Source organism: Pinus tabuliformis, chromosome 8 (assembly GCF_031772625.1).
Source record: "Pinus tabuliformis cultivar Carrire ecotype Pingquan chromosome 8, CPIR1, whole genome shotgun sequence".
Lineage (NCBI taxonomy): Eukaryota > Viridiplantae > Streptophyta > Pinopsida > Pinales > Pinaceae > Pinus > Pinus tabuliformis.
Genome location: NC_142294.1, coordinates 1,475,933,814 through 1,475,956,142, shown reverse-complemented (window position 1 = coordinate 1,475,956,142; position 22,329 = coordinate 1,475,933,814). Strand labels below are relative to the sequence as shown.

Genomic DNA, 22,329 nt, shown 5'->3' with positions numbered 1-22,329 from the left:
AAAGTAGACAAAACCTGAGCTGCATGAGTTTGAAAAATATGTTGACCTGATGAAACGATCAAGAATCTTCTGGAATGGTTAATTAAGTTTTGCGTATGCGATATATATATATTATTGTAATGCACGATTGGGAAAACAAAGTGCAATTTATGAGAATATTTTTCAAAATAGAGTAGAACAATAACTAAACTGCAGTTACTAAACTAAAAATATTTTTCAAAATAGAGTAAACAAAAAAACTGCAGCTACTAAACCAGTTTGATCAACAACTTACATTCGAGCTCCTAAAATCTATTCTTCTGGTGTTTATTATAAATTTTCAAGACAATTAAATAAGTTTTTATACACATCCTATTCACACTACATTTATCTGATATTTATAATAAATTATAATTAAATTTTAATATTAAAATAAATTTAGCTAACTAAAATATAATTTTAAAATTAAAATAATTTTAGCTTTAAAATTAATGATTAAAATATTTTATTGATTTTTAAATCAATTTTTAATGGAAAACAAATGGTTTTTAATAAAGCTTTCGTTAATCACATAATTATTAAGCAAGTTAAAATCGAATTAAGCAAGTTAAAATCGATTTTTATATACCGAAATTATAAAAAGTATTTTATTTATCTAATTTGACATTGTAAAAAGCACACTACGTACAACGCAGAAATAAAAATGTTCGTGCGTAGTTCTTTATTTTATTTCCGAACTTTTATTGGCAGCGAAAACATTACATTTCACACCACCATCTCATCTCATCGCACCCAATAATTTATATCCAACCCTAAGACCTTCACAAACGCCCAACAATATTTACTCCTATACACACTGCCGCCATATCCAAATATTTTCTTGACAGCTAACCGTCAATCTCAATAGCTCTAACCACAGGTTTGGCCTCAGGTTGCTTGGGAACCGTGACAGTGAGCACTCCGTTTTCCATTGTGGCCTTCACCTCTGCAATTTTGGCATTTTCCGGCAGCCGGAAACGCCGGAGAAATTTCCCCTGAGATCGTTCAATCCGATGCCACTTGTCATTCTTTTGCGCTTCTTCTTCCTTGCGTTCACCACTGATCTGTAAAACTCTGTCGTCTTCCACCTCTATTTTTACCTCTTCTTTCTTCAGACCTGCCAAGAACAAATGGTAAAATTTTAACTTATGAGTCTTTTTGGTCAAACGGAGGCCAATACCCAAGTCGGAGGGTGGACTTGTAAATAATTCCTTATTTTTCTTTCTTCCTCTTTTGTACGATTGGGACTATGGGCAACAAAAAATATGGCGTTACATTAATCGCTCTTTGTCACTTCTATGGATAACCCAACTTTTTAAGGATTACAGTGTATTTTTACAGGACACTCCCATGGATAACCAAATTCTTTATAAGACAATCTCTTTGGTGGTCTTATTTGGGCTTTGGGGTGGCTAAAATTATCTTAGTATGTTTTTTTTTTTCACATTTTTGAGAGAGGTAAACTAATAAAACTATTTTCAATTATACATGAAAGTTTCCCATGAATATATTAAATAACTCAAAAATATATATTAATTTTTTTAGAGTGAAATTGTTTAAGCTTTAGATTTATTTACTTATTCACTATAAATTAATATTAATTTCTTAATTTATATTATCATATAATATAATATAATACTATAAAAATTATTATATAATATAATAATTTTTAATTTTATTTTTTAATAGTTACTTATTAGTTTCTGATTAGAAATTTAAAATTATGGTGTTTTATCTTTGAGTACTACTAATTGTTTATAGTATATTTAAACATTTAAACATATGTTTAAGCCTGGTAAGTACTAGTTCTGTGGAGTCTTCTGTGAAGTCCTCATGAGTTAAGTACTAGTTTTTGTGAGTTCGTTACTTTTATAAGTTTAACGCTGTATTTAAACACGACCGACATCGGCCCTAGGTTGTCTTTATATTTCTATTCTAAGTTGTCTTGATGGCTGTGTTTCTTTGCAACGGTCCGCTCCTCCACGGCACAATGTTTAGCGTTGAATGCGTCCCAAAATGGATGGAGGAAGAAACCGAAGAAAATTACTACCACCAAGTATTTTGTAGCTTCTATTTGTTCATGATCCCTATGATGCTGATATTTTGTAGCTTCCGAATTGCTTTTGGTATTTTTCTGGAAATGCTTTTAGAATCGGCAAGGGACCGATCAAATTTTGGAATAGCTGTGTATAGCTTAGAACTAGCATGAAGATTGACTGAAGCAGTTTTTATTTACCTCTGTTAATGCAAAGCAAAAAACAATTTCAAAGGCTTCCTGGCTGATATTCAGGCTTCATCTGTAGTTTTAAGGAATATACAGCAATTAGAAAATCGATATTTCCAACCTGTTTTATAAACATAACTGAGGATGAGTCCCCAGTGGAGTCGCCATTATGTTATCACTCAGGTTGTCCCTCAGGTTGGAGTAAAGGGATACGGCCGAGGTAACCACAGACCAATCTTTAGACTGCAGATTCTAGCCCACCTGCAGTCAAAGAGGGCTCTCTCTTTCTGATTTAGCTCTGTTGAACATGATTTTAGGCTAGATATTGAGTTCTAGGGGTTTTGTTTTGATTTTGGTGGGAAAATTGATATTTTCAAGTAAAGAGGCAGGTATAGTGTGAAAGTTTCGAACCATTGGCCATGGAGTCAAGGAGTGGGACTGCTGGTGCGTTTTCTTGGTCAAAAGAGAGACATATGGAGCAAGGTAGTTGCACATGGAACAATGTTTCAGGTTAAAAGGATGGAAAGAATGTTGAGGAATGAGAGGCAATTAAGAATCTCTCAATCAGCTTAACAAAGAGGCGAATGAGCTCTATCTAGGAGCAATAAAGAATCCCTAGACAACAATCATACACAAGTGAATTAGGGTAAATATGAGCCTTAGGGAATTCATATTCATGTCCAATTCATTTCAGATGAAAACATAAAGAAACAGTAGAAATTGAGCCTAGAGTGCAGTTAAACAAGTTCTAAGCTAATCTTTCTTTCTGCTATTTAGATGGTGCAAAAAATGAAAACAGAGGTAAGAGGCACTTATTGAGTCATGTTGCAGCACAAGAATTCCACATTTACTTCCTCAGACCATTAGACACAGAGCAGACAGTCATTCCTCCAATCTTTTCAGCAATCTTTGATTAAGTAAACATATCAGGTATACAGTGCGAGTCTCTAGTGAAAATTACCAATCGACCAACCCTTGAAACAATACAGAGGGTCGTATATATAGGAAAAATTCTCCAATATTGTTTATTACAGCTGTGACCTAAACAGGTCTGAAAGTAAATAATTACTTTAACCTAAACCTATCAGAAATAAATGCAAGAAAATATCTATGGGCTGCGCTGAGGGCAGCCGTATCAAAACTGAATTAATGCGTTGTCCTCGGTGGCTTGATGCAGTGCTTCTGTAATAACTGTGCATGGGATTCTGCTCCATTGTAGCTCGGTGGCTTTAAGTGCTTTAACTGTGATTTGAGAGCTGGGATGGGCTTGCACCACCTGATTTGACTTTGCTGGAGGCCATTCAATGTTGACCTGCTTTGGGAACTGAAGATTTTCATTAAAAAATGAACTGATACTCTTTGCCGCTTCATCTTTCCTCTGATACTCTTTGACAAATGAATCGGGCCGGTTTTCTCCTTTGCTGTGGGTCAAATCAAAACTTAATGGCCGTTGTTCGGCCCTCTGTTTCCCTTAGAACTGTCTTTTTCTCCTTTCTGAAAGCTTCGCGAAGAAAAACGGGTCATTCGGTGCCTTTCGGGCTTGCTGGGGGCTGCGCGATGAGGGGCTTTCCACTTTGGCCCTTTTCCCGTAGCCATGCGCGATTAGCGCTAGGCGCTAATCGCGCATGAAAAACTGCCTCAAAATTTGAATCCGGGCTTCCTAAGCATGATTTTTGCCTCTCGCGCAAAAATTGATGATGACGTCAGCGGGTGGGACCCAGTACGGTGGATTATGTCAGCAAGATGACATCAGCAAGGTGACGTCAGCATGTACGGCGGGTGACGTGGCAAGGGTGACTTGGCAGGAGGCCGATGTGTGCAGATGACGTGGTAGTGTCCTGGTGCACTCGTTAGGGGGATGGACAGAAGGCGGTTTGTGGTTTTCATCGGACCACCTTCTGTATGAGGGCGGTAATTGTCAGAGCGGCTTCGATGCAATCATGGGTGGATGCGTGTCCTCCTGTATGACGAAAAAACCACCAGGCTATTGGGCGCTAACGGTCGGGCAATGGGACACCTCTGAAATCGCCGAGAGCCGTCGGATCTGGGAGGGGCGGATCGGAGGGCTGACGAGAGACGGAGCTGGCGGCAGGTTTATACAGGGGATCTGCGCACATATTCGGATCTTAATAAAATGCCGCGGGGAGGGTTAAACTTTGGTTTTGTGGGTTTTATGGGTTTGTACAAGCGGGGGAGAACAAAACTTAATGTTTCTTAAGACTTTTAAACATTATCTTTGTGCAAATGATTGCCGGGGGGGGGGGGGGGGGGGGGTAAAGTTACAGGGTTTTGAGGACAGAGAGGTGGGTAATGGTTCTTGGTCTATCTAGAGGTTTATACCAATCCCAGTTTCTTGGCATGGATGGGTTCACAATAGCCCCAGGTGGACTACTATGTCCCAGGACTGAAAAATACACAGCTATAGTGCTATAAGGTGGGATATTTACATAGGGGAGTTATTAACATAGATTTAGTAGGGGAGGGGAAATAATAGAGGGCTATATAGTACAGTCAGTAGTTAATATGACAAGTGATAAGAAAGCACTAAGGTAAGGCACCTTAGGCTATTTTGGGGAAAAGTGACTTATAGAGGAAGGATGGAAATCCTTGAGTGAAACAGATCTTCACCAAGGCCAATGTTATGGAACATGATGAAACTAAGAGGCATCAAGCAGATCTTGACCTCTTTGGGGAAATCAATGAGTGATTTGGGGAATAAGAAGAAGGGGGAGTTAGTTATGTCCAGCTTAAGCTCCTCCTTCTTTTTGGTTTGGGTGCACTTAGACTTGCAGACCTAGCTTTACAATTTTTCTTTTTTCTGTCCTCCTATCTAAGTCTACACTTATTTCTGCCAAGGGCCCAGATTAAGCAGTTGGGCTCCTTTGATTCTCTACCTATCTACAAATCTGCCAAGATTAAACTGTTTGGACTGATATCATTCTCTATATTCTAAAACACGAAATTGAAACCCAGGGAGACCAAGGTTAAGCTGTTTGGCCTTCCCTTAACTGAAAAATTCTTCAAAAATGGAACAACTCATCAAAAATTGAAGTACAGTAGAGGCACTTGGACTAGCACACTTTTATGACTTCTTCCTTGGCTTTCTTTAAGGAAATATGGAACCTTGCAGCATGAAAGATGACATATTTGGCATGTAAAAATGTCAATCATGAAATATGAACACCTGTTGCAACAGGGGGCTAACAATGTTGACACCGCATACTGGTGAAGTGCAAGCAAAAAAGAACAAAGAGGAACAACATGCAGAGGATCTTGATAATTTCAACGAACCAAACATAGAAACCCTTAACAATTTCGAGGATTAGGGTACTGAAAACCCAGTTGATTACAATTGCTTGTAGATCTAAATAATCCAATTTCATATCCTCACTTCCATGTAGAATATATTGAGACAACACCTTTTTCATCGAGATCTCAGGATTGTTAGATGACACAGAATGATGTGGACCATCAGAGATGGAGAAGCTTGCAGGCATTGTTGAGTTCTCTTTGGTGTGATCTAATACTGACGGCTAGCCACAAACAAATATAGTTGAGAAGGCTCTTATGTCATTGGAGATGCGTCAAAGGGTGTGTCAGTGAGGGCTTCAAAGTTGTTCTAGGTTGATGTCTTGGATCATTTTCAGAAGCAGTTGAAGCCTCTGTGTGCTTGCAATTAGAATTGATTGGAGTGAATCCTTCTAGATCCATGGGTGGGTCCTTAGGTTGTTGTGTTTCCATGATGTGAAGAGGGCATTCTTTGAAGGGACGACCATATTAATGGCAAGCTAACAATGAAAAGGGATGTGTCCATACTACAGTGGTTATTGCTAGAGCTCATCCCTGAAATAGAGATCAATGGAGGATGGGAGAGGTTGAGAGATATCCATGTAGACATAGATCTGTGATGTATATTTTCCTCGTCTGGTGACTTCTAAAGATTTGACAAAGTGACCAAGCTAGTTGCTTATAGCCTCTAAGGTTTCTTCCTCCCATAATCCCCTTATTAGAGAGTATAGTTTGATCCAAATTAGAGCCATCGTAAAACTTGCTTTATTTGGGCAAAAGCATTCAATCCAAAAATGGATGCAATGTCATGTAGAATTGAAGAAATATGTACCCCCTTCAAATACCTGCATCTAGTCCTCTAGATTAGCAAATATCACCGTGAAGAAGCTTTTGACCCCTAATTCTAGATCAATTTGTCCTTTAGACTTCCATTTGTTTTGAACCCAATTGATGAGAGCACCTTGCGTGAGCTAGAAACATAAAGTTTTTCCAATTAAAGGATGGTCTTGCATGAATTGGATGCCGTGCTCTATTTGGGAAGCTTTTATCTCGAATGTAGGGTATTTGGCTACTTTTGGCAAACACCGACATCATCTTCAACCTTTCCATGTTGCACCTGACGACAAATGTGTGGAATTGCAAGAGGGAGAGCTGAGTGATTGAAAGATTATTTGCTCCTATATCCATTTGCATTGCCTCTTGGCTTGTCATCACCAAAAACTACATTATATTATAGAAAAAGAATGGAAAGCCAGTTTCTCCACTCAATGCATAAAGAAAGACAAAATAAAAAAATAACTTGAAAAAACCCTAATTACAAAATTTCCAAACCTTAACTACTATTATATTTCTATATTACTCTTAATAATCCATTTTAATATTATTAATAATTAAATTAAAAATTTACAAATCAAAATCAAAATAAACATATTTATCGCCATAAATATAAAAAATATCATAACCATAAATTAAATATTCAAAATATTCTCTACATTCGATGTTAAAAATAAATTTATTTCTCCCATTCAAAACAACAAATTTTCGTTTTCCAACCTCTCTTTTCACTAACAATTAGTCATCGTGATTGAGAATCGACCTTAATGTAAAATACCATCCTGAGTTAAACCCCGGATGATACTGAATCCTAACCATGGTTATTGATTGTCATTAAATTGTTCCTTGGAATCTTTTAATATGGAGTACTAATTTCACCTAATCAAGTTCGTTCTGGATTAAAGTAGACAAAATCTGAGCTGCATGAGTTTGAAAAATATTTTTACCTGAGATGGAACGATTAAGAATCTTCTAGAATGGTTAATTAAGTTTTGGGTATGCGACATGTATATATTATTGTAATGCACGATTGGGAAAACGAAGTGCAATTTATGAGAATATTTTTCAAAATAGAGTAGAACAATAACTAAACTGCAATTACTAAATTAAAAATATTTTTCAAAATAGAGTAAACAACTAAGCTGCAAAATAGAGTAAACAACTAAGCTGGAGTTACTAAACCAGTTTGATCAACAACTTACATTCGAGCTCCTAACATCTATTTTTCTGGGTGTTTATTATAAATTTTCAAGACAATTAAATAAGTTTTATACTCATTCTATTCACAATACATTTATCTGATATTTATAATAAATTATAATTAAATTTTAATATTAAAATAAATTTAGCTAACTAAAATATAAGTTTAACATTAAAATAATTTTAGCTTTAAAATTAATGATTAAAATATTTTATTGATTTTTAAATCACTTTGTAATGAAAAACAAATGGTTTTTAACAAAGCTTTAGTTAATCACATAATTATTAAGCAAGTTAAAATCGAATTTTATATACCGAAATTATAAAAACATATTTATATTTTATAAAAAAACATATTTAAAACAGAGATCCAATTTCCAAAGTACTTTATTTATTTAATTTGACATTGTAAAAAACACACTACGTACAACGAAGAAATAAAAATGTTCGTTGGATAGTTCTTTATTTCCGAACTTTTATTGGCAGCCAAAACATTACATTTCACACCACCATCTCATCGCACCCAGTAATTTATATCCAACCTTAAGACCTTCACAAACGCCCAACAATATTTAGGCCTATACACACGGCCGCCATATCCAAATATTTTCTTGACAGCTAACCGTCAATTTCAATGGCTCTAACCACAGGTTTGGTCTCAGGTTGCTTCGGAACCGTGACAGTGAGCACTCCGTTTTCCATTGTGGCCTTTACCTCTTCAATTTTGGCATTTTCCGGCAGCCGGAAACGTCGGAAGTTAATCAGCGATCTCATTTTCACACCTCATGCTAAAAAAATTTACCTTATGAGTCCTTTTGGTCAAACGGAGGCCAATACCCAAGTCGGAGGGTGGACTTGTAAATAATTCCTTATTTTTCTTTCTTCCTCTTTGTTACGATTGGGACTATGGCAATAAAAAATATGGCGTTACATTAATCGCTCTTTGTCACTTCTATGGATAACCGAACTTTTTAAGGATTACAGTGTATTTTTACAGGACACTCCCATGGATAACCAAATTCTTTATAAGACAATCTCTTTGGTGGTCTTATTTGGGCTTTTGGGAGGCTAAAAACATATCTTAGTATGTTTTTTTCACATTTTTGAGAGAGGTAAACTCATAAAACTATTTTGAATTATACAGGAGAGTTTCCCATGAATATATTAAATAACTCAAAAATATATATTAATTTAGACTGAAATTGTTTAAGCTTTAGATTTATTTACTTATTCACTCTAAATTAATATTAATTTCTTAATTTATATTATCATATAATATAATATAATGCTATAGAAATTATTATATAATATAATAAATTTTATTTTTATTTTTTAATAGTTATTTATTAGTTTCTGATTAGAAATTTAAAATTATGGTGTTTTATCTTTGAGTACTACTAATTGTTTATAGTATATTTAAACATTTAAACATATGTTTAAGCCTGGTAAGTACTAGTTCTGTGGAGTCCTCTGTGAAGTCCTCGTGAGTTAAGTACTAGTTTTTGTGAGTTCGTTACTTTTATAAGTTTAACGCTGTATTTAAACACGACCGACATCGGCCCTAGGTTGTCTTTATATTTCTATTCTAAGTTGTCTTGATGGCTGTGTTTCTTTGCAACGGTCCGCTCCTCCATGGCACAATGTTTAGCGTTGAATGCGTCCCAAAATGGATGGAGGAAGAAACCGAAGAAAATTACTACCACCAAGTATTTTGTAGCTTCTATTTGTTCATGATCCCTATGATGCTGATATTTTGTAGCTTCCGAATTGCTTTTGGTATTTTCCTGGAAATGCTTTTAGAATCGGCAAGGGACCGATCAAATTTTGGAATAGCTGTGTATAGCTTAGAACTAGCATGAAGATTGACTGAAGCAGTTTTTATTTACCTCTGTTAATGCAAAGCAAAAAACAGTTTCAAAGGCTTCCTCGCTGATATTCAGGCTTCATCTGTAGTTTTAAGGAATATACAGCAATTAGAAAATCGATTTTTCCAACCTGTTTTATAAACATAACTGAGGATGAGTCCCCAGTGGAGTCGCCATTATGTTATCACTCAGGTTGTCCCTCAGGTTGGAGTAAAGGGATACGGCCGAGGTAACCACAGACCAATCTTTAGACTGCAGATTCTAGCCCACCTGCAGTCAAAGAGGGCTCTCTTTCTGATTTAGCTCTGTTGAACATGATTTTAGGCTAGATATTGAGTTCTAGGGGTTTTGTTTTGATTTTGGTGGGAAAATTGATATTTTCAAGTAAAGAGGCAGGTATAGTGTGAAAGTTTCGAACCATTGGGCATGGAGTCAAGGAGTGGGACTGCTGGTGCGTTTTCTTGGTCAAAAGAGAGAGATATGGAGCAAGGTAGCTGCACATGGAACAATGTTTCAGGTTAAAAGGATGGAAAGAATGCTGAGGAATGAGAGGCAATTAAGAATCTCTCAATCAGCTTAACAGAGAGGCGAATGAGCTCTATCTAGGAGCAGTAAAGAATCCCTAGACAACAGTCATACACAAGTGAATTAGGGTAAATATGAGCCTTAGGGAATTCATATTCATGTCCAATTCATTTCAGATGAAAACATAAAGAAACAGCAGAAATTGAGCCTAGAGTGCAGTTAAACAAGTTCTAAGCTAATCTTTCTTTCTGCTATTTAGATGGTGCAAAAAATGAAAACAGAGGTAAGAGGCACTTATTGAGTCATGTTGCAGCACAAGAATTCCACATTTACTTCCTCAAACCATTAGACACAGAGTAGACAGTCATTCCTCCAATCTTTTTAGCAATCTTTGATTAAGTAAACATATCAGGTATACAGTGCGAGTCTCTAGTGAAAATTACCAATCGACCAACCCTTGAAACAATACAGAGGGTCGTATATATAGGAAAAATTCTCCAATATTGTTTATTACAGCTGTGACCTAAACAGGTCTAAAAGTAAATAATTACTTTAACCTAAACCTATCAGAAATAAATGCAAGAAAATGGGGTTGCGCTGAGGGCAGCCGTATCAAAACTGAATTAATGCGTTGTCCTCGGTGGCTTGATGCAGTGCTTCTGTAATAACTGTGCATGGGATTCTGCTCCATTGTAGCTCGGTGGCTTTAAGTGCTTTAACTGTGATTTGAGAGCTGGGATGGGCTTGCACCACCTGATTTGACTTTGCTGGAGGCCATTCAATGTTGACCTGCTTTGGGAACTGAAGATTTTCATTAAAAAATGAACTGATACTCTTTGTCGCTTCATCTTTCCTCTGATACTCTTTGACAAATGAATCGGGCCGGTTTTCTCCTTTGCTGTGGGTCAAATGAAAACTTAATGGCCGTTGTTCGGCCCTCTGTTTCCCTTAGAACTGTCTTTTTCTCCTTTCTGAAAGCTTCGCGAAGAAAAACGGGTCATTCGGTGCCTTTTGGGCTTGTTGCGGGCTGCGTGATGAGGGGTTTTCCACTTTGGCCCTTTTCCCGTAGCGCTAATCGCGCATGAAAAACTGCCTCAAAATTTGAATCCGGGCTTCCTAAGCATGATTTTCGCCTCTCGCGCAAAAATTGATGATGACGTCAGCGGGTGGGACCCAGTACGGTGGATTATGTCAGCAAGATGACATCAGCAAGGTGACGTCAGCATGTACGGCGGGTGACGTGGCAGGGACACGGTGGAAGTGACGTGGCAAGGGTGACTTGGCAGGAGGCCGATGTGTGCAGATGACGTGGTAGTGTCCTGGTGCACTCGTCAGGGGGATGGATAGAAGGCGGTTTGTGGTTTTCATCGGACCGCCTTCTGTACGAGGGCGGTAACTGTCAGAGCGGCTTCGATGCAATCATGGGTGGATGCGTGTCCTCCTGTATGACGAAAAAACCGCCAGGCTATCGGGCGCTAACAGTCGGGCAACGGGACGGCTCTGAAATCGCCGAGAGCCGTCGGATCTGGGAGGGGCGGATCGGAGGGCTGACGAGAGACGGAGCTGGCGGCAGGTTTATACAGGGGATCTGCGCAAATATTCGGATCTTAATAAAATGCCGCGGGGAGGGTTAAACTTTGGTTTTGTGGGTTTTATGGGTTTGTACAAGCGGGGGAGAACAAAACTTAATGTTTCTTAAAACTTTTAAACATTATCTTTGTGCAAATGATTGCGGGGGGGTAAAGTTACAGGGTTTTGAGGACAGAGAGGTGGGTAATGGTTCTTGGTCTATCCAGAGGTTTAGACCAATCCCAGTTTCTTGACACGGATGGGTTCACAATAGCCCCAGGTGGACTACTATGTCCCAGGACTGAAAAATACATAGCTATAGTGCTATAAGGTGGGATATTTACATAGGGGAGTTATTAACATAGATTTAGTAGGGGAGGGGAAATAGATAGGGGGCTATATAGTACAGTCAGTAGTTAATATGACAAGTGATAAGAAAGCGCTAAGGTAAGGCACCTTAGGCTATTTTGGGGAAAAGTGACTTATAGAGGAAGGATGGAAATCCTTGAGTGAAGCAGATCTTCACCAAGGCCAATGTTATGGAACATGATGAAACTAAGAGGCATCAAGCAGATCTTGACCTCTTTGGGGAAATCAGTGAGTGATTTGGGGAATAAGAAGAAGGGGGAGTTAGTTATGTCCAGCTTAAGCTCCTCCTTCTTTTTGGTTTGGGTGCACTTAGACTTGCAGACCCAACTTTACAATTTTTCTTTTTTCTGTCCTCCTATCTAAGTCTACACTTATTTCTGCCAAGGGCCCAGATTAAGCAGTTGGGCTCCTTTGATTCTCTACCTATCTACAAATCTGCCAAGATTAAACTGTTTGGACTAATATCATTCTCTATATTCTAAAACACGAAATTGAAACCCAGGGAGACCAAGGTTAAGCTGTTTGGGCTTCCCTTAACTGAAAAATTCTTCAAAAATGGAACAACTCATCAAAAATTGAAGTACAGTAGAGGCACTTGGACTAGCACACTTTTATGACTTCTTCCTTGGTTTTCTTTACGGAAATATGGAACCTTGCAGCATGAAAGATGACATATTTGGCATGTAAAAATGTCAATCATGAAATATGAACACCTGTTGCAACAGGGGGCTAACAATGTTGACACCGCATACTGGTGAAGTGCAAGCAAAAAATAACAAAGAGGAACAACATGCAGAGGATCTTGATAATTTCAACGAACCAAACATAGAAACCCTTAACAATTTCGAGGGTTAGGGTACTGAAAACCCTACAATTTTAGAAGTCCAGGATACTGAAGACCTTGCGGCTTTTGAAAGTTAGTGTATTGCAGACCCTGTGGTATTCGAAGGACAGGGTACTAAAGTCCCTGCAGTTGTAGAAGAGTGAGGAAACAAAACCCTTACTGATTTTGAATGATAAGGTTCTGAATCCCCTGAGAAACCAGGAGAACAAGTTGTTAATAGCCCCAGGGAATTGAGTGCACAAGGCATGAAGATTGGTGAGGGCATCAAAACCCTCAATAATGAGAAAACCTCGAGTATAAAAACCCTCAACAATGTCATAAAGCAAGCTTTCGACAACCTTGACCTTGATGATGATGGGACTTGTTTTGAGTCCGTGACGGAAAGGATGTTCACACCTGAAAATCTTAGCACAACACCCTCCACCCTTTTCCTCAATAGAAGAATAGTAGATCTGGAGCAACAATTCCATGACCTGGAGGTTTTGAACCAGGTCATGAAAGAGTAGAGTTGGCAGAAACAGAGTGAGGTGGAGTTACTTGCAGAAGTAAAGAGGAAGAAGTAACAAGTAAAGGTATGGAAGTATTGGCCTTCCAAAAGCTATAAATGCCTCAATAAGGTGACTAAGCAGCTACAAAAAGCCCGAGACAAGAAGCTAAAGATACTAGTGGAAGGAATAAACATTGAAGTCTAGGACTGAGGAGATGGCCATTCATTTTTGAAGGTTTTTGCAGAGGTAAAACATTGTCTGAGGACACACAACAGCTTAGGGATGGGAGGATGTTGGTATCCTAAATTTCCCTATTTTCTACCCGATTTACATCAAAATGAACCTTTGTTTTATCTCAATGAAAGACCCTTCCTTTTTGCACTAGTACAAGATAGTTATTGATTCCTCAACATGTTTATATTTTATATTAAGATTTATTTCAACAATTTATTAATCATTTTATATGGATTTCATGCCTATTTACATATCTCATGTAACTCATATTAATTTCCTAGAGTAACCATGGAACTTAGTATTAATTATGAATGAGTATGACTAGCACAGGTAGATTCCTACACCTCCACGAAGACTGTCCGAGATCTTCGAGAAGTCAAATCTTCCATGAGGGCATGTCTTGATCCTTAACTCCGAGTTTAGCTGTTGATATACTAAAGCATGATAACAGGTGGCACGCAATCAGGGAATATTTTCCAAAGTTAGGTTACTACCAAGTGAGATTCATGTGTATTATAACTTTTGGCCAAGTTTGTACTTTTAGTTTCTAAGTTTGTTTAGCCGAAAGGCCTGAACAAGAAATGTTTGTAATTAGTGAAAGTGGCTAGAGATGAAAGGATATATAAAATATAGATATAGGTAGGAGGAGGCTAGTCATAAAGGATCCACTGATTGTAATTTTTTTCATGTAATCTGGCTATTGCCTCAGCTCTGGGGTTGGACTAATCTGTCATGTATATTTTCTGAACCAAGTAATACAAGAGAACTTCCATGATTTTCATACACAACATTTAGTTTATCTTTGATGTATCTTTTGAAGTGATGAGCTTTTTCGTTCCTTAAAAGGGGAACAAGCTGGTTGGCTAGGGCCCAACCAACCAATCTCGTTTTCCCCTCTCACTTTCACTATTTAGAAAGAAGGTGTGGATATTTCGTTTGTAGCTGTGTGATGTTATAGTTTTAATCTTTATCTTTCAAATTCTAATTTAAAATATATTTTGTAGCTAAAGTGTGAAATGGATCCGTTGTTTGAGAGTTAGTTGTGTTTACTTTGTTTATGAAATATCTTTCCTGTATTTCCTTTACCCTCAATCTTTTTTTAATGCTTTTCGATCGGACTGTGTAAGGAGCTCTTTCCTACACTAGTGCATGCTATTGCCTGCACTTGGATTTAATTATTCTTTTGTAGCGAACAATGAATCACTTTTCTGCATATTATTTCCAGTTATTACAAAAGTGAATGAATCATTAATTTAGTAACCATATTCAGTATTAAAAGTACATATTTAATAAGACCTGGAAGCAGTTGCATAAAATCATCATAAACATATTATAATTGCAAAGAACATAAGCACCTTTGAATGGATTATTAAAGTTAGTTAACACATGAAAAACACTTAGATTACTGTTTGATTCTTTTGAAGTGCCTTTATTTCATGAAGTTTATTTCCTTTGCAAGTTTTTATGAATTGAAGAATTTCCTTTTTCACAGATAATTTACTTCAAAATTTCATTTATAGTTGCAATTCTTTTCCAGCACATCTTTAAGTCTTTTCGAAAGTAATTTGGAAACTAGGTGAAGGAAGCTCTGCTTTGGTGCAAGAATTGGTCTCTTGTCACAGAAACAGAGTGCTCTAAGCCCTTAGGCTTAGAGCACCTTCACTAAGACATAAGTCTCTAGTAAGGAAGGTCACATATACTTTTGCATAGAGATACTGTACTTGCACTAGTGCAAGTAGATTGTAATAGTGGAAGGACAAGTTGTTTGTGTGGAAGGAAGATAAGAAGGAAGACAAAATTTTGTAAGGGCCCACTTGTCAGATTGTTAGCCATCCATCTGAAGATGAACATAGAATTTCATTACAACAATTAAGATTGTTTACATTTTGTGGAATTTCTTTACTTGATTTACATGCAAATTGTCCTTTACATTCCAGCACTAGAGTTTCTTTGGTGTCAATTACCTTTCCAATTGTTTTCTATCTGATTCTACAAAAAATTTCCTTTAAGAGGTAAGATTAAAGATATGAAAAGTTCATACCATTTCTAGCATTGCCTATGCTTCGTCTCTAAGTTTACAAAACCCTCTGGTTGACAATCAAGTGTTGAGGAGTTTGCTCAATCACAATTCCTGCATGTAGCATCATTGCAAGGAAAAGGGAAAGAATAAAGGCTTCAACCCATTGCTCAATCACAATTCCTTCATGTAGCATCATTGCAAGGAAAAGGGAAAGAATAAAAGCTTCAACCCATGAGCACGAATGTAGGCCTAAGCTTGAACAGAAAGCTAACCTTGATTCATGACCTATTAATGCAGAGATGGAGATCAAGACTCAAACAAAAAAGGACAAGATTTGACAAAAGGAATTTTGATGAGACAAGTGATGTAGAAATCGAAGAAGTACACACCAAAAAAAAGCCCAAGACCCAAGAGATAGAGGAAGAAGAAATCAAGGCTAGTTTGATAGAGACAAAACAACACCAACTAGGCTTCTAGGTGACTTTGGAAGACCCACTGCAAGCTGCTGACTCGTCATCATTAAAGGTAGGCATTCTGAGTTTAGAAGGAAGTGCAACTGCAACTGAGCTTAGCTAGCCTATTGGAAAGTCCATTGAAGAAAGGAATAAGAAAATAAGGGAGGATATGCAACAGGAAATGACACCCCATTCAGTACCATACTAGACCAGACTTAAGGCTATTATGGACTTGTCGAAAAATCAAATGAAATTCTCACTGCATCACCCACTAGCACAGTCACTACTGTCAGGCTCCTAGTTTAGGCCCTGGATGTTTCTTTAGACTTAGAAAGTGTATCTCTACCTAATAATATCAACTTCCACAATCAAGTGGGAGAGATGCTATGCATTGAGCTTAATTGAAATGAAATTACCATAAGTAAGGCTGAGAAGCCGTTGGAGAAGGGTGCAACAATATTAAAGCAGGAAAGAGCTAACTCTAGAGCTCTATATATGTAGAATGAGAAATTCAAGGAGTTGATTGTGAAACTCGGGGTGAATCCTGAAGATAAAGCTACATTTTAGTCCCTTCTTCAAATATCACATGAAGAGGTTCAAGAGTTAAGACACAAGCTGAAGATGCCAGCCAACGAACATGTGTAGTCCAAATAACCTGCAGAGGTGGAGGAAGAGAAAGAAATCCCAGCAAAAGAGCTAATAGACATAAACAATGAGGTGGTGGCTCTTAAGAAACAGTTAGCAGAACCTTAGTTGAGGATAGACACAAAAGGACAAGACTCAAAAAAGGAATTTTGATGAGACAAGTGATGTAGAAATTGAAGAAGTACACACCAGAAAAAAGCCCAAGACCCAAGAGATAGAGGAAGAAGAAATCAAGGCTAGTTTGGTAGAGACAAAACCAAACCAACTAGGCTTCTAGGTGACTTTGGAAGACCCACTGCAAGCTACTAACTCGTCATCATTAGAGGTAGGCATTCTGTGTTTACAAGGAAGTGCAACTGCAACTGAGCTTAGATGGCCTATTGGAAAGTCCATTGAATAAAGGAATAAGAAAATAAGGGAGGATATGCAACAGAAAATGACACCCCATTCAGTACCATACTAGACCAGGCTTAAGGCTGTTATAGACTTGTCGAAAAATCAAATGAAATTCTCACTGCATCACCCACTAGCACAGTCACTACTGTCGGGCTCCTAGTTTAGGGCCCTGGATGTTTCTTTAGACCTAGAAAGTGTCTCTCTACCTAATAAGCAATGCTGAGAAGCCGTTGGAGAAGGGTGCAACAATATTAAAGCAAGAAAGAGCTAACTCTAGAGATCTATATATGCAGAATGAGAACTTCAAGGAGTTGATTGTGAAACTCGGGGTGAATCCTGAAGATAAAGCTGCATTTTAGGCCCTTCTTCAAATATCACATGAAGAGGTTCAAGAGTTAAGACACAAGCTGAAGATGCCAGCCAACGAACATGTGTAGTCCAAATAACTTGCAGAGGTGGAGGAAGAGAAAGAAATCCTAGCAAAAGAGCTAATAGACATAAACAATGAGGTGGTGGCTCTTAAGAAACAGGTAGCAGAACCTTAGTTGAGGATAGACACTCAAATTTGTGTAGTTTTGTTGCCTAAGAACCCTCAGAATTCCACAGTACAACTTATAATGATCCTCACCGAGCTCCATCTCTCGGAAGGGGAGCTGAAGAAAGTGCAGAAGGACTTAGATGCAACCCATTGAGAATTGGCACAAAAATAAAAGTAGCTTGAGACTATCAAGACTAATGCATATCTTATTAGTAAGAACATACAGGTAGCCAATCAAGAGATATTTGAGCTCAAATGCAAAGTGAAAGGAAATATGTCCATCTTGCAAGTTAAGAAATTGGTCTGGGACAAAATAATTTCAGAGATGAAAAAAAATTGGGAGAAGATAACTTTGATGGATGCAAAAAATATTGGGATGAAGAACTATGAGTTCTTCATCCTAGCTGCTAAGGAAGAAGGTGAAAAGAATTCCCAGATTGCCAAGAAATTCATCCAATTTTTAAATGAGAAACCACTCAGTGAGATGAGGGCTAAGATGTGGTGGATAGGGTGTCTGCTATCATGGAGATCTCCAAAGTAGTTTAGAAGGAGGAGGCAAGAGCCAAAGATGAAGAATGCCTAAACATGGTGTTGAAGGATGTGGCTAACTTTAACTCTGAGTTTGAGGAGAGAGTCAAAGCAAGGCTATCTAACTATCTGGATTTTGTGGGAGAAATATAGTCAGATGTTAGCTGAGGCCAAGAGAAATGTGGATTCATCTCACGAGAAGACTTCCACCCTAAAAGGTAAAATTGTCCTTAATTATATGAGAATGGATTTTCAATTGTTAGCATTGGTGAATATCTTCTTTCGCCCTAGGTTGAACTATGCAGGGTTCAGAAATCTCAATATTGTATATCAGTAATTGTTTCAATCTCATCTACCAACTCCAATGTTGTGGAAAGGATGCGAACAATCCATCAGTCCTATATTGCTCTAGATCATTGACACAATGATGCTGCCTCCTAAACCTACCTATCATAATTAAATATTGTTGGGCATGGAATCCCCCCACAACAGTCCTTTTGGGATCAAAGCCCAAGTTTTGGTTGAAGATGTTGTAAAACTCTGCGAATTGTGGGTGTGGAGCGCGAAGTGTACAATTGAGTCATACGGTTGTCTGCCATAAACATTGTATGGTAAATTAGTGTAAAGTCAGCCTACCCATGGTCCGCGGACCATGGGATTGTATAAATAGAGCAAGGCTCTAAGTTGTAAAGTTAGTTAAGTTAGGAAAGATAGAAAGAATAGCGAAGGCATGGTTTGAGCTTAAAGTGAGATCTAAAGTGTACTGGGTAGTAGTAGTAGTAGGAGGCTCTGTAGCTGAGTGCGCAGAGGCCTAGTAGATTCCACAACTGAGTGCGTGGACCCCTGCAGCTGAGTGCATAGGGCGGGATCAAGTTTGTAATTGGGATTGAAAGCTAATAAAGAGAAGTTTACTTTGTGCATCTATTCTTGTGCCAGTATTTTATGATTATTCATTACGTTTACTCTGCCTATTTACTGTGCGTAATTGAATAAATACCTATATGAATGCTTATATATGAAAATAACCTAAGTAATAAGCTAACAATGCATAATTAAGTAAGACTGGGGTAAATAACATGGGTCGCGCTGTAGCTAGAACTGTGCGAAGACAGTATCGTAGGGCACGGGGTGCCTGCTGATGCGCGTAGCACCGTAAGTGCGAAGGTTGGACCGTGTAAAAATTCCATCATATCAGACATCCCCAGGGTGCAAAAACCTAGTTCTATCACCCTCCCATACTACTTAGAGTGAGACCTCAGTCCGCGCTCCTTGGACTATTACCGAAAGGGCCAGTAGTATTAGGATTTACTTTGCTAAATCATTTCTGAACATGGGTCAGGCCCACTAAGCCAACAAAAGGTTCCATTTCCGAGACCGGGATCTACATAAGGGATGTCTATTGTCGTGCCACTGGAACTCAACAAAGAAGGAAATTGAAGAGTGGTTGGACAAGAAGGTTCACAAGTTCACGACACAAGAAAACAAATCTCTGCGAGTATCTAAGGAACAGTGGTTGGGGGACTAGGTCTATACAGAAATCCACGAAATTTTCTTTACCTCCTTTCCTTCTGAGTTGTATGACGAAGTTAGCAGGCAGCCAAAGAAGGTGTAGGCTCGACACGCTAATAGTGTGGACTCTGGAATTAGTGCGCGGACTAGAAGCCTCAGAAGATAAGATAGCATGAGCTGTGGATCACTAGCTCGACTGAATAATAGGAGGATCTATCACTAAGTTTGCAGTAGACACGACCGTCATCTACAGTGAGGTAGAGTGATGTTTTCTCAAGGGAACGCGAGGTAAGTATATCAAATCTTTGAACACTTGGATTAATATGTTGTTGTGTGAAAAGAGGATTATGAAAATAAATTAATGTTTGGGACTATGCAGAGTGGAAAGATCTATAGAAGCGGAAGTAGTGAAGAATTAGAAAATAGTCCCTTGATTTCACCCTCACAGGAGAGTGAGGATGAGGTCACGAAGGTTTCTCCAAGAAGTGTGGTCAGTTTGATAAGGCAGTGAATTCTGCGTTTACTACCTCCACCCACACTGCCACCCACTTCACCACCTTCACCTCCATCTCGACACACTCCACCTCTGCCACCTCCACAATTCAGTATGGCAAGTGTGATTAAACTACCAATATTTGGAGGAGTAGGGAATGAAGATTCAGACTAATTCTGGTTCGTAGTGAGAGCAGTATGGAAGCACAGGGTGTTGTAGATGATAATATCAAAAAGGCTACACTGGTGAGTGCATTGCAGGATCACACATTAACGTGGTACATCAAGCATTCTAATGACCACCTGAATGCATAAATTACAGAGATCTAGAATGCATTGAACAGGGAATTTAGCAGGCCAAAATCAGAGATGGAGTTAATCATCAAGTTTAAGGAAATTGCGATACTTCTGAGCGAGACCGCCTGGGATCTGGATCAAAGGCTGAAGAGTATGATCCGTGAAGCCAATATGACGCTAAAGTATGCATAAAATTGCACACGGTTTGTGGCCTCACTTATGAGACAATTAAGGATGGTGTTGTCATAGCAAAAACTTTCCACCTAGGCTGAAGCGTTGGAGATGGCAATGAAGTTGCATGAGACCCCTATACAAGACCCTGGATTGGGATTCCAACAGATCCACGCGCAGATACAAAATATATGTCTAGAAATGCAGAGTTTGAAATAGGATAGGACACCTCGGTTAGAGGCACGCGAAGAAGTATGGTGCATAAAATGCAAACGCCAGGGCCACGACAAAGATCACTGCCCAGTGTTTGTGGACTACTTAGCAAGAGGAGCCAATTCCATTAAGACTAGAGTCATAGGTGGGGCTGAGCTCAACATCTATGTTATGGTGTGTAATCTTCCAGATAGGAGGAAAGCATACCATAGATAATTGTCATCTGTTGCAGAAGTATACACATACGTCCCAATAGTTGTTTTGTAATTTCTGCAGGTCAGTAGGTGATGACGAACACACCTGCCGAAGTTATGAACTAATGATGGATCAGACCCCTACCTACAGGGTATGGGTAGAAACACGAGATCTCCACCCAAATACAGGTATGGCACACATTGGGTTTCAGGGGCACGATCAGGGTTGAGGTGGAATGGGACCAGGGAGGGGTTGCAGACAGATAATCTATTACAGTTGCGGAGGGCCAGGGCATTATGCCCGCAATTGCATGAACCCGACTAGGATATCATGTTGGTACTATACTCAATTTGATCATGAGGCAGAAGATTTCCCTGTGCTGATAGTGAAGATGCCCAAAAAGGGGGTACTCCATCCCTTTCGACTCAAAATATACAAAAGATGAGGTTTGAGCCACGTGAAGAAGACCCAAATGTACACATGATGCTCAGGAGCAGTATGACAATGGGAGATGATAAGGGGAAGCAGTCAGAAGAAAGTGTATGGGTTTGTAAGGCTCCTACAAAGGAACCCGAGTTTGATTTAGAATGATTTAAGGAGACATTCATGGAAGCTAATAAGAGCTTCACGGAGGCCTCCACTCCAAGTACTAAGGATTAGCTAGAACCAGGGATGGATCCTTCAATGCTCACTACCTTTCTGGAGACATGCATGAAACTGCTACACGACAATAAGGTAGTCAAAGGACTACAAGAACTTATCACTATGTGCACGGGGTCAGGGGAACGTCGAGTAGTCTGGAAATTGGGGAAGCATGCCTTGCGCACAAGAAGGGAAATGAGGTTGACTGTGTAGATTGGTGAGTATGAAATGGATCAGGTAATCCTAGATCTGGGTTCGAATGCGAATGTACTACCAAAGAAGACTTGGGAATGCATGGGCAAACCTACATTACAATGGTTCCCTATTCAGTTACAAATGGCAAACCAACAGAAGATTTTGCCCATGGGGAGGTTGCAAGGGGTCAAAGTTGATATTGAAGGCATGAACGTGTAGGTGGATTTTGAAGTGATAGAGATTATCGGTGACAATAATCCCTATCCTGCATTGCTAGGAATAGATCGGGCCACCGATATGAATAGAGTCATCAATCTGAAGAAGAACAAAATGATCTTCGATAAAAAGTCACTATGCATAGTAGTCCCGCTGGACCCAACCAAAGGAGTGCGCTATAATGAACCAGTGCGCGACGACGATAGCAACAATGATCTTGAATGCAATTACAAGATAACTGCGTGAGACTAGGATTGGGTGAATCTGATCGCAGATGGGAGAATCTTGTGGGAGCACGAAAGCTCCTACACTTCGGATTCAGATGAAGAAGCAGAGCGATGGCAGAATCAGTTGCATGA

At 38.7% G+C, this 22,329-nt stretch overlaps 1 protein-coding gene across 1 annotated transcript; it reads right to left on the bottom strand.

Moving 5' to 3' along the window:
- Positions 1-866: 866 nt before the first annotated feature.
- Positions 867-8,338, bottom strand: LOC149241371 (17.8 kDa class I heat shock protein-like). The gene is made up of 2 exons (XM_089370527.1): positions 8,188-8,338; positions 867-1,135 (listed from the first exon to the last, which is right to left on the bottom strand). The coding sequence occupies exons 1-2, from the start codon at positions 8,336-8,338 to the stop codon at positions 867-869; spliced, it is 420 nt and encodes a 139-aa protein (XP_089226653.1).
- Between the last annotated feature and the right edge of the window lie 13,991 nt (positions 8,339-22,329).

Excerpts from the sequence above, each read along its gene's own strand:
- LOC149241371 (XM_089370527.1), bottom strand. The coding sequence starts at position 8,338 with ATGAGATCGCTGATTAACTTCCGACGTTTCCGGCTGCCGGAAAATGCC. Across the intron at positions 1,136-8,187 it reads TAGAGCCATTGAAATTGACG|GTCTGAAGAAAGAAGAGGTA; the intron begins GTTAGCTGTCAA and ends TGTTCTTGGCAG.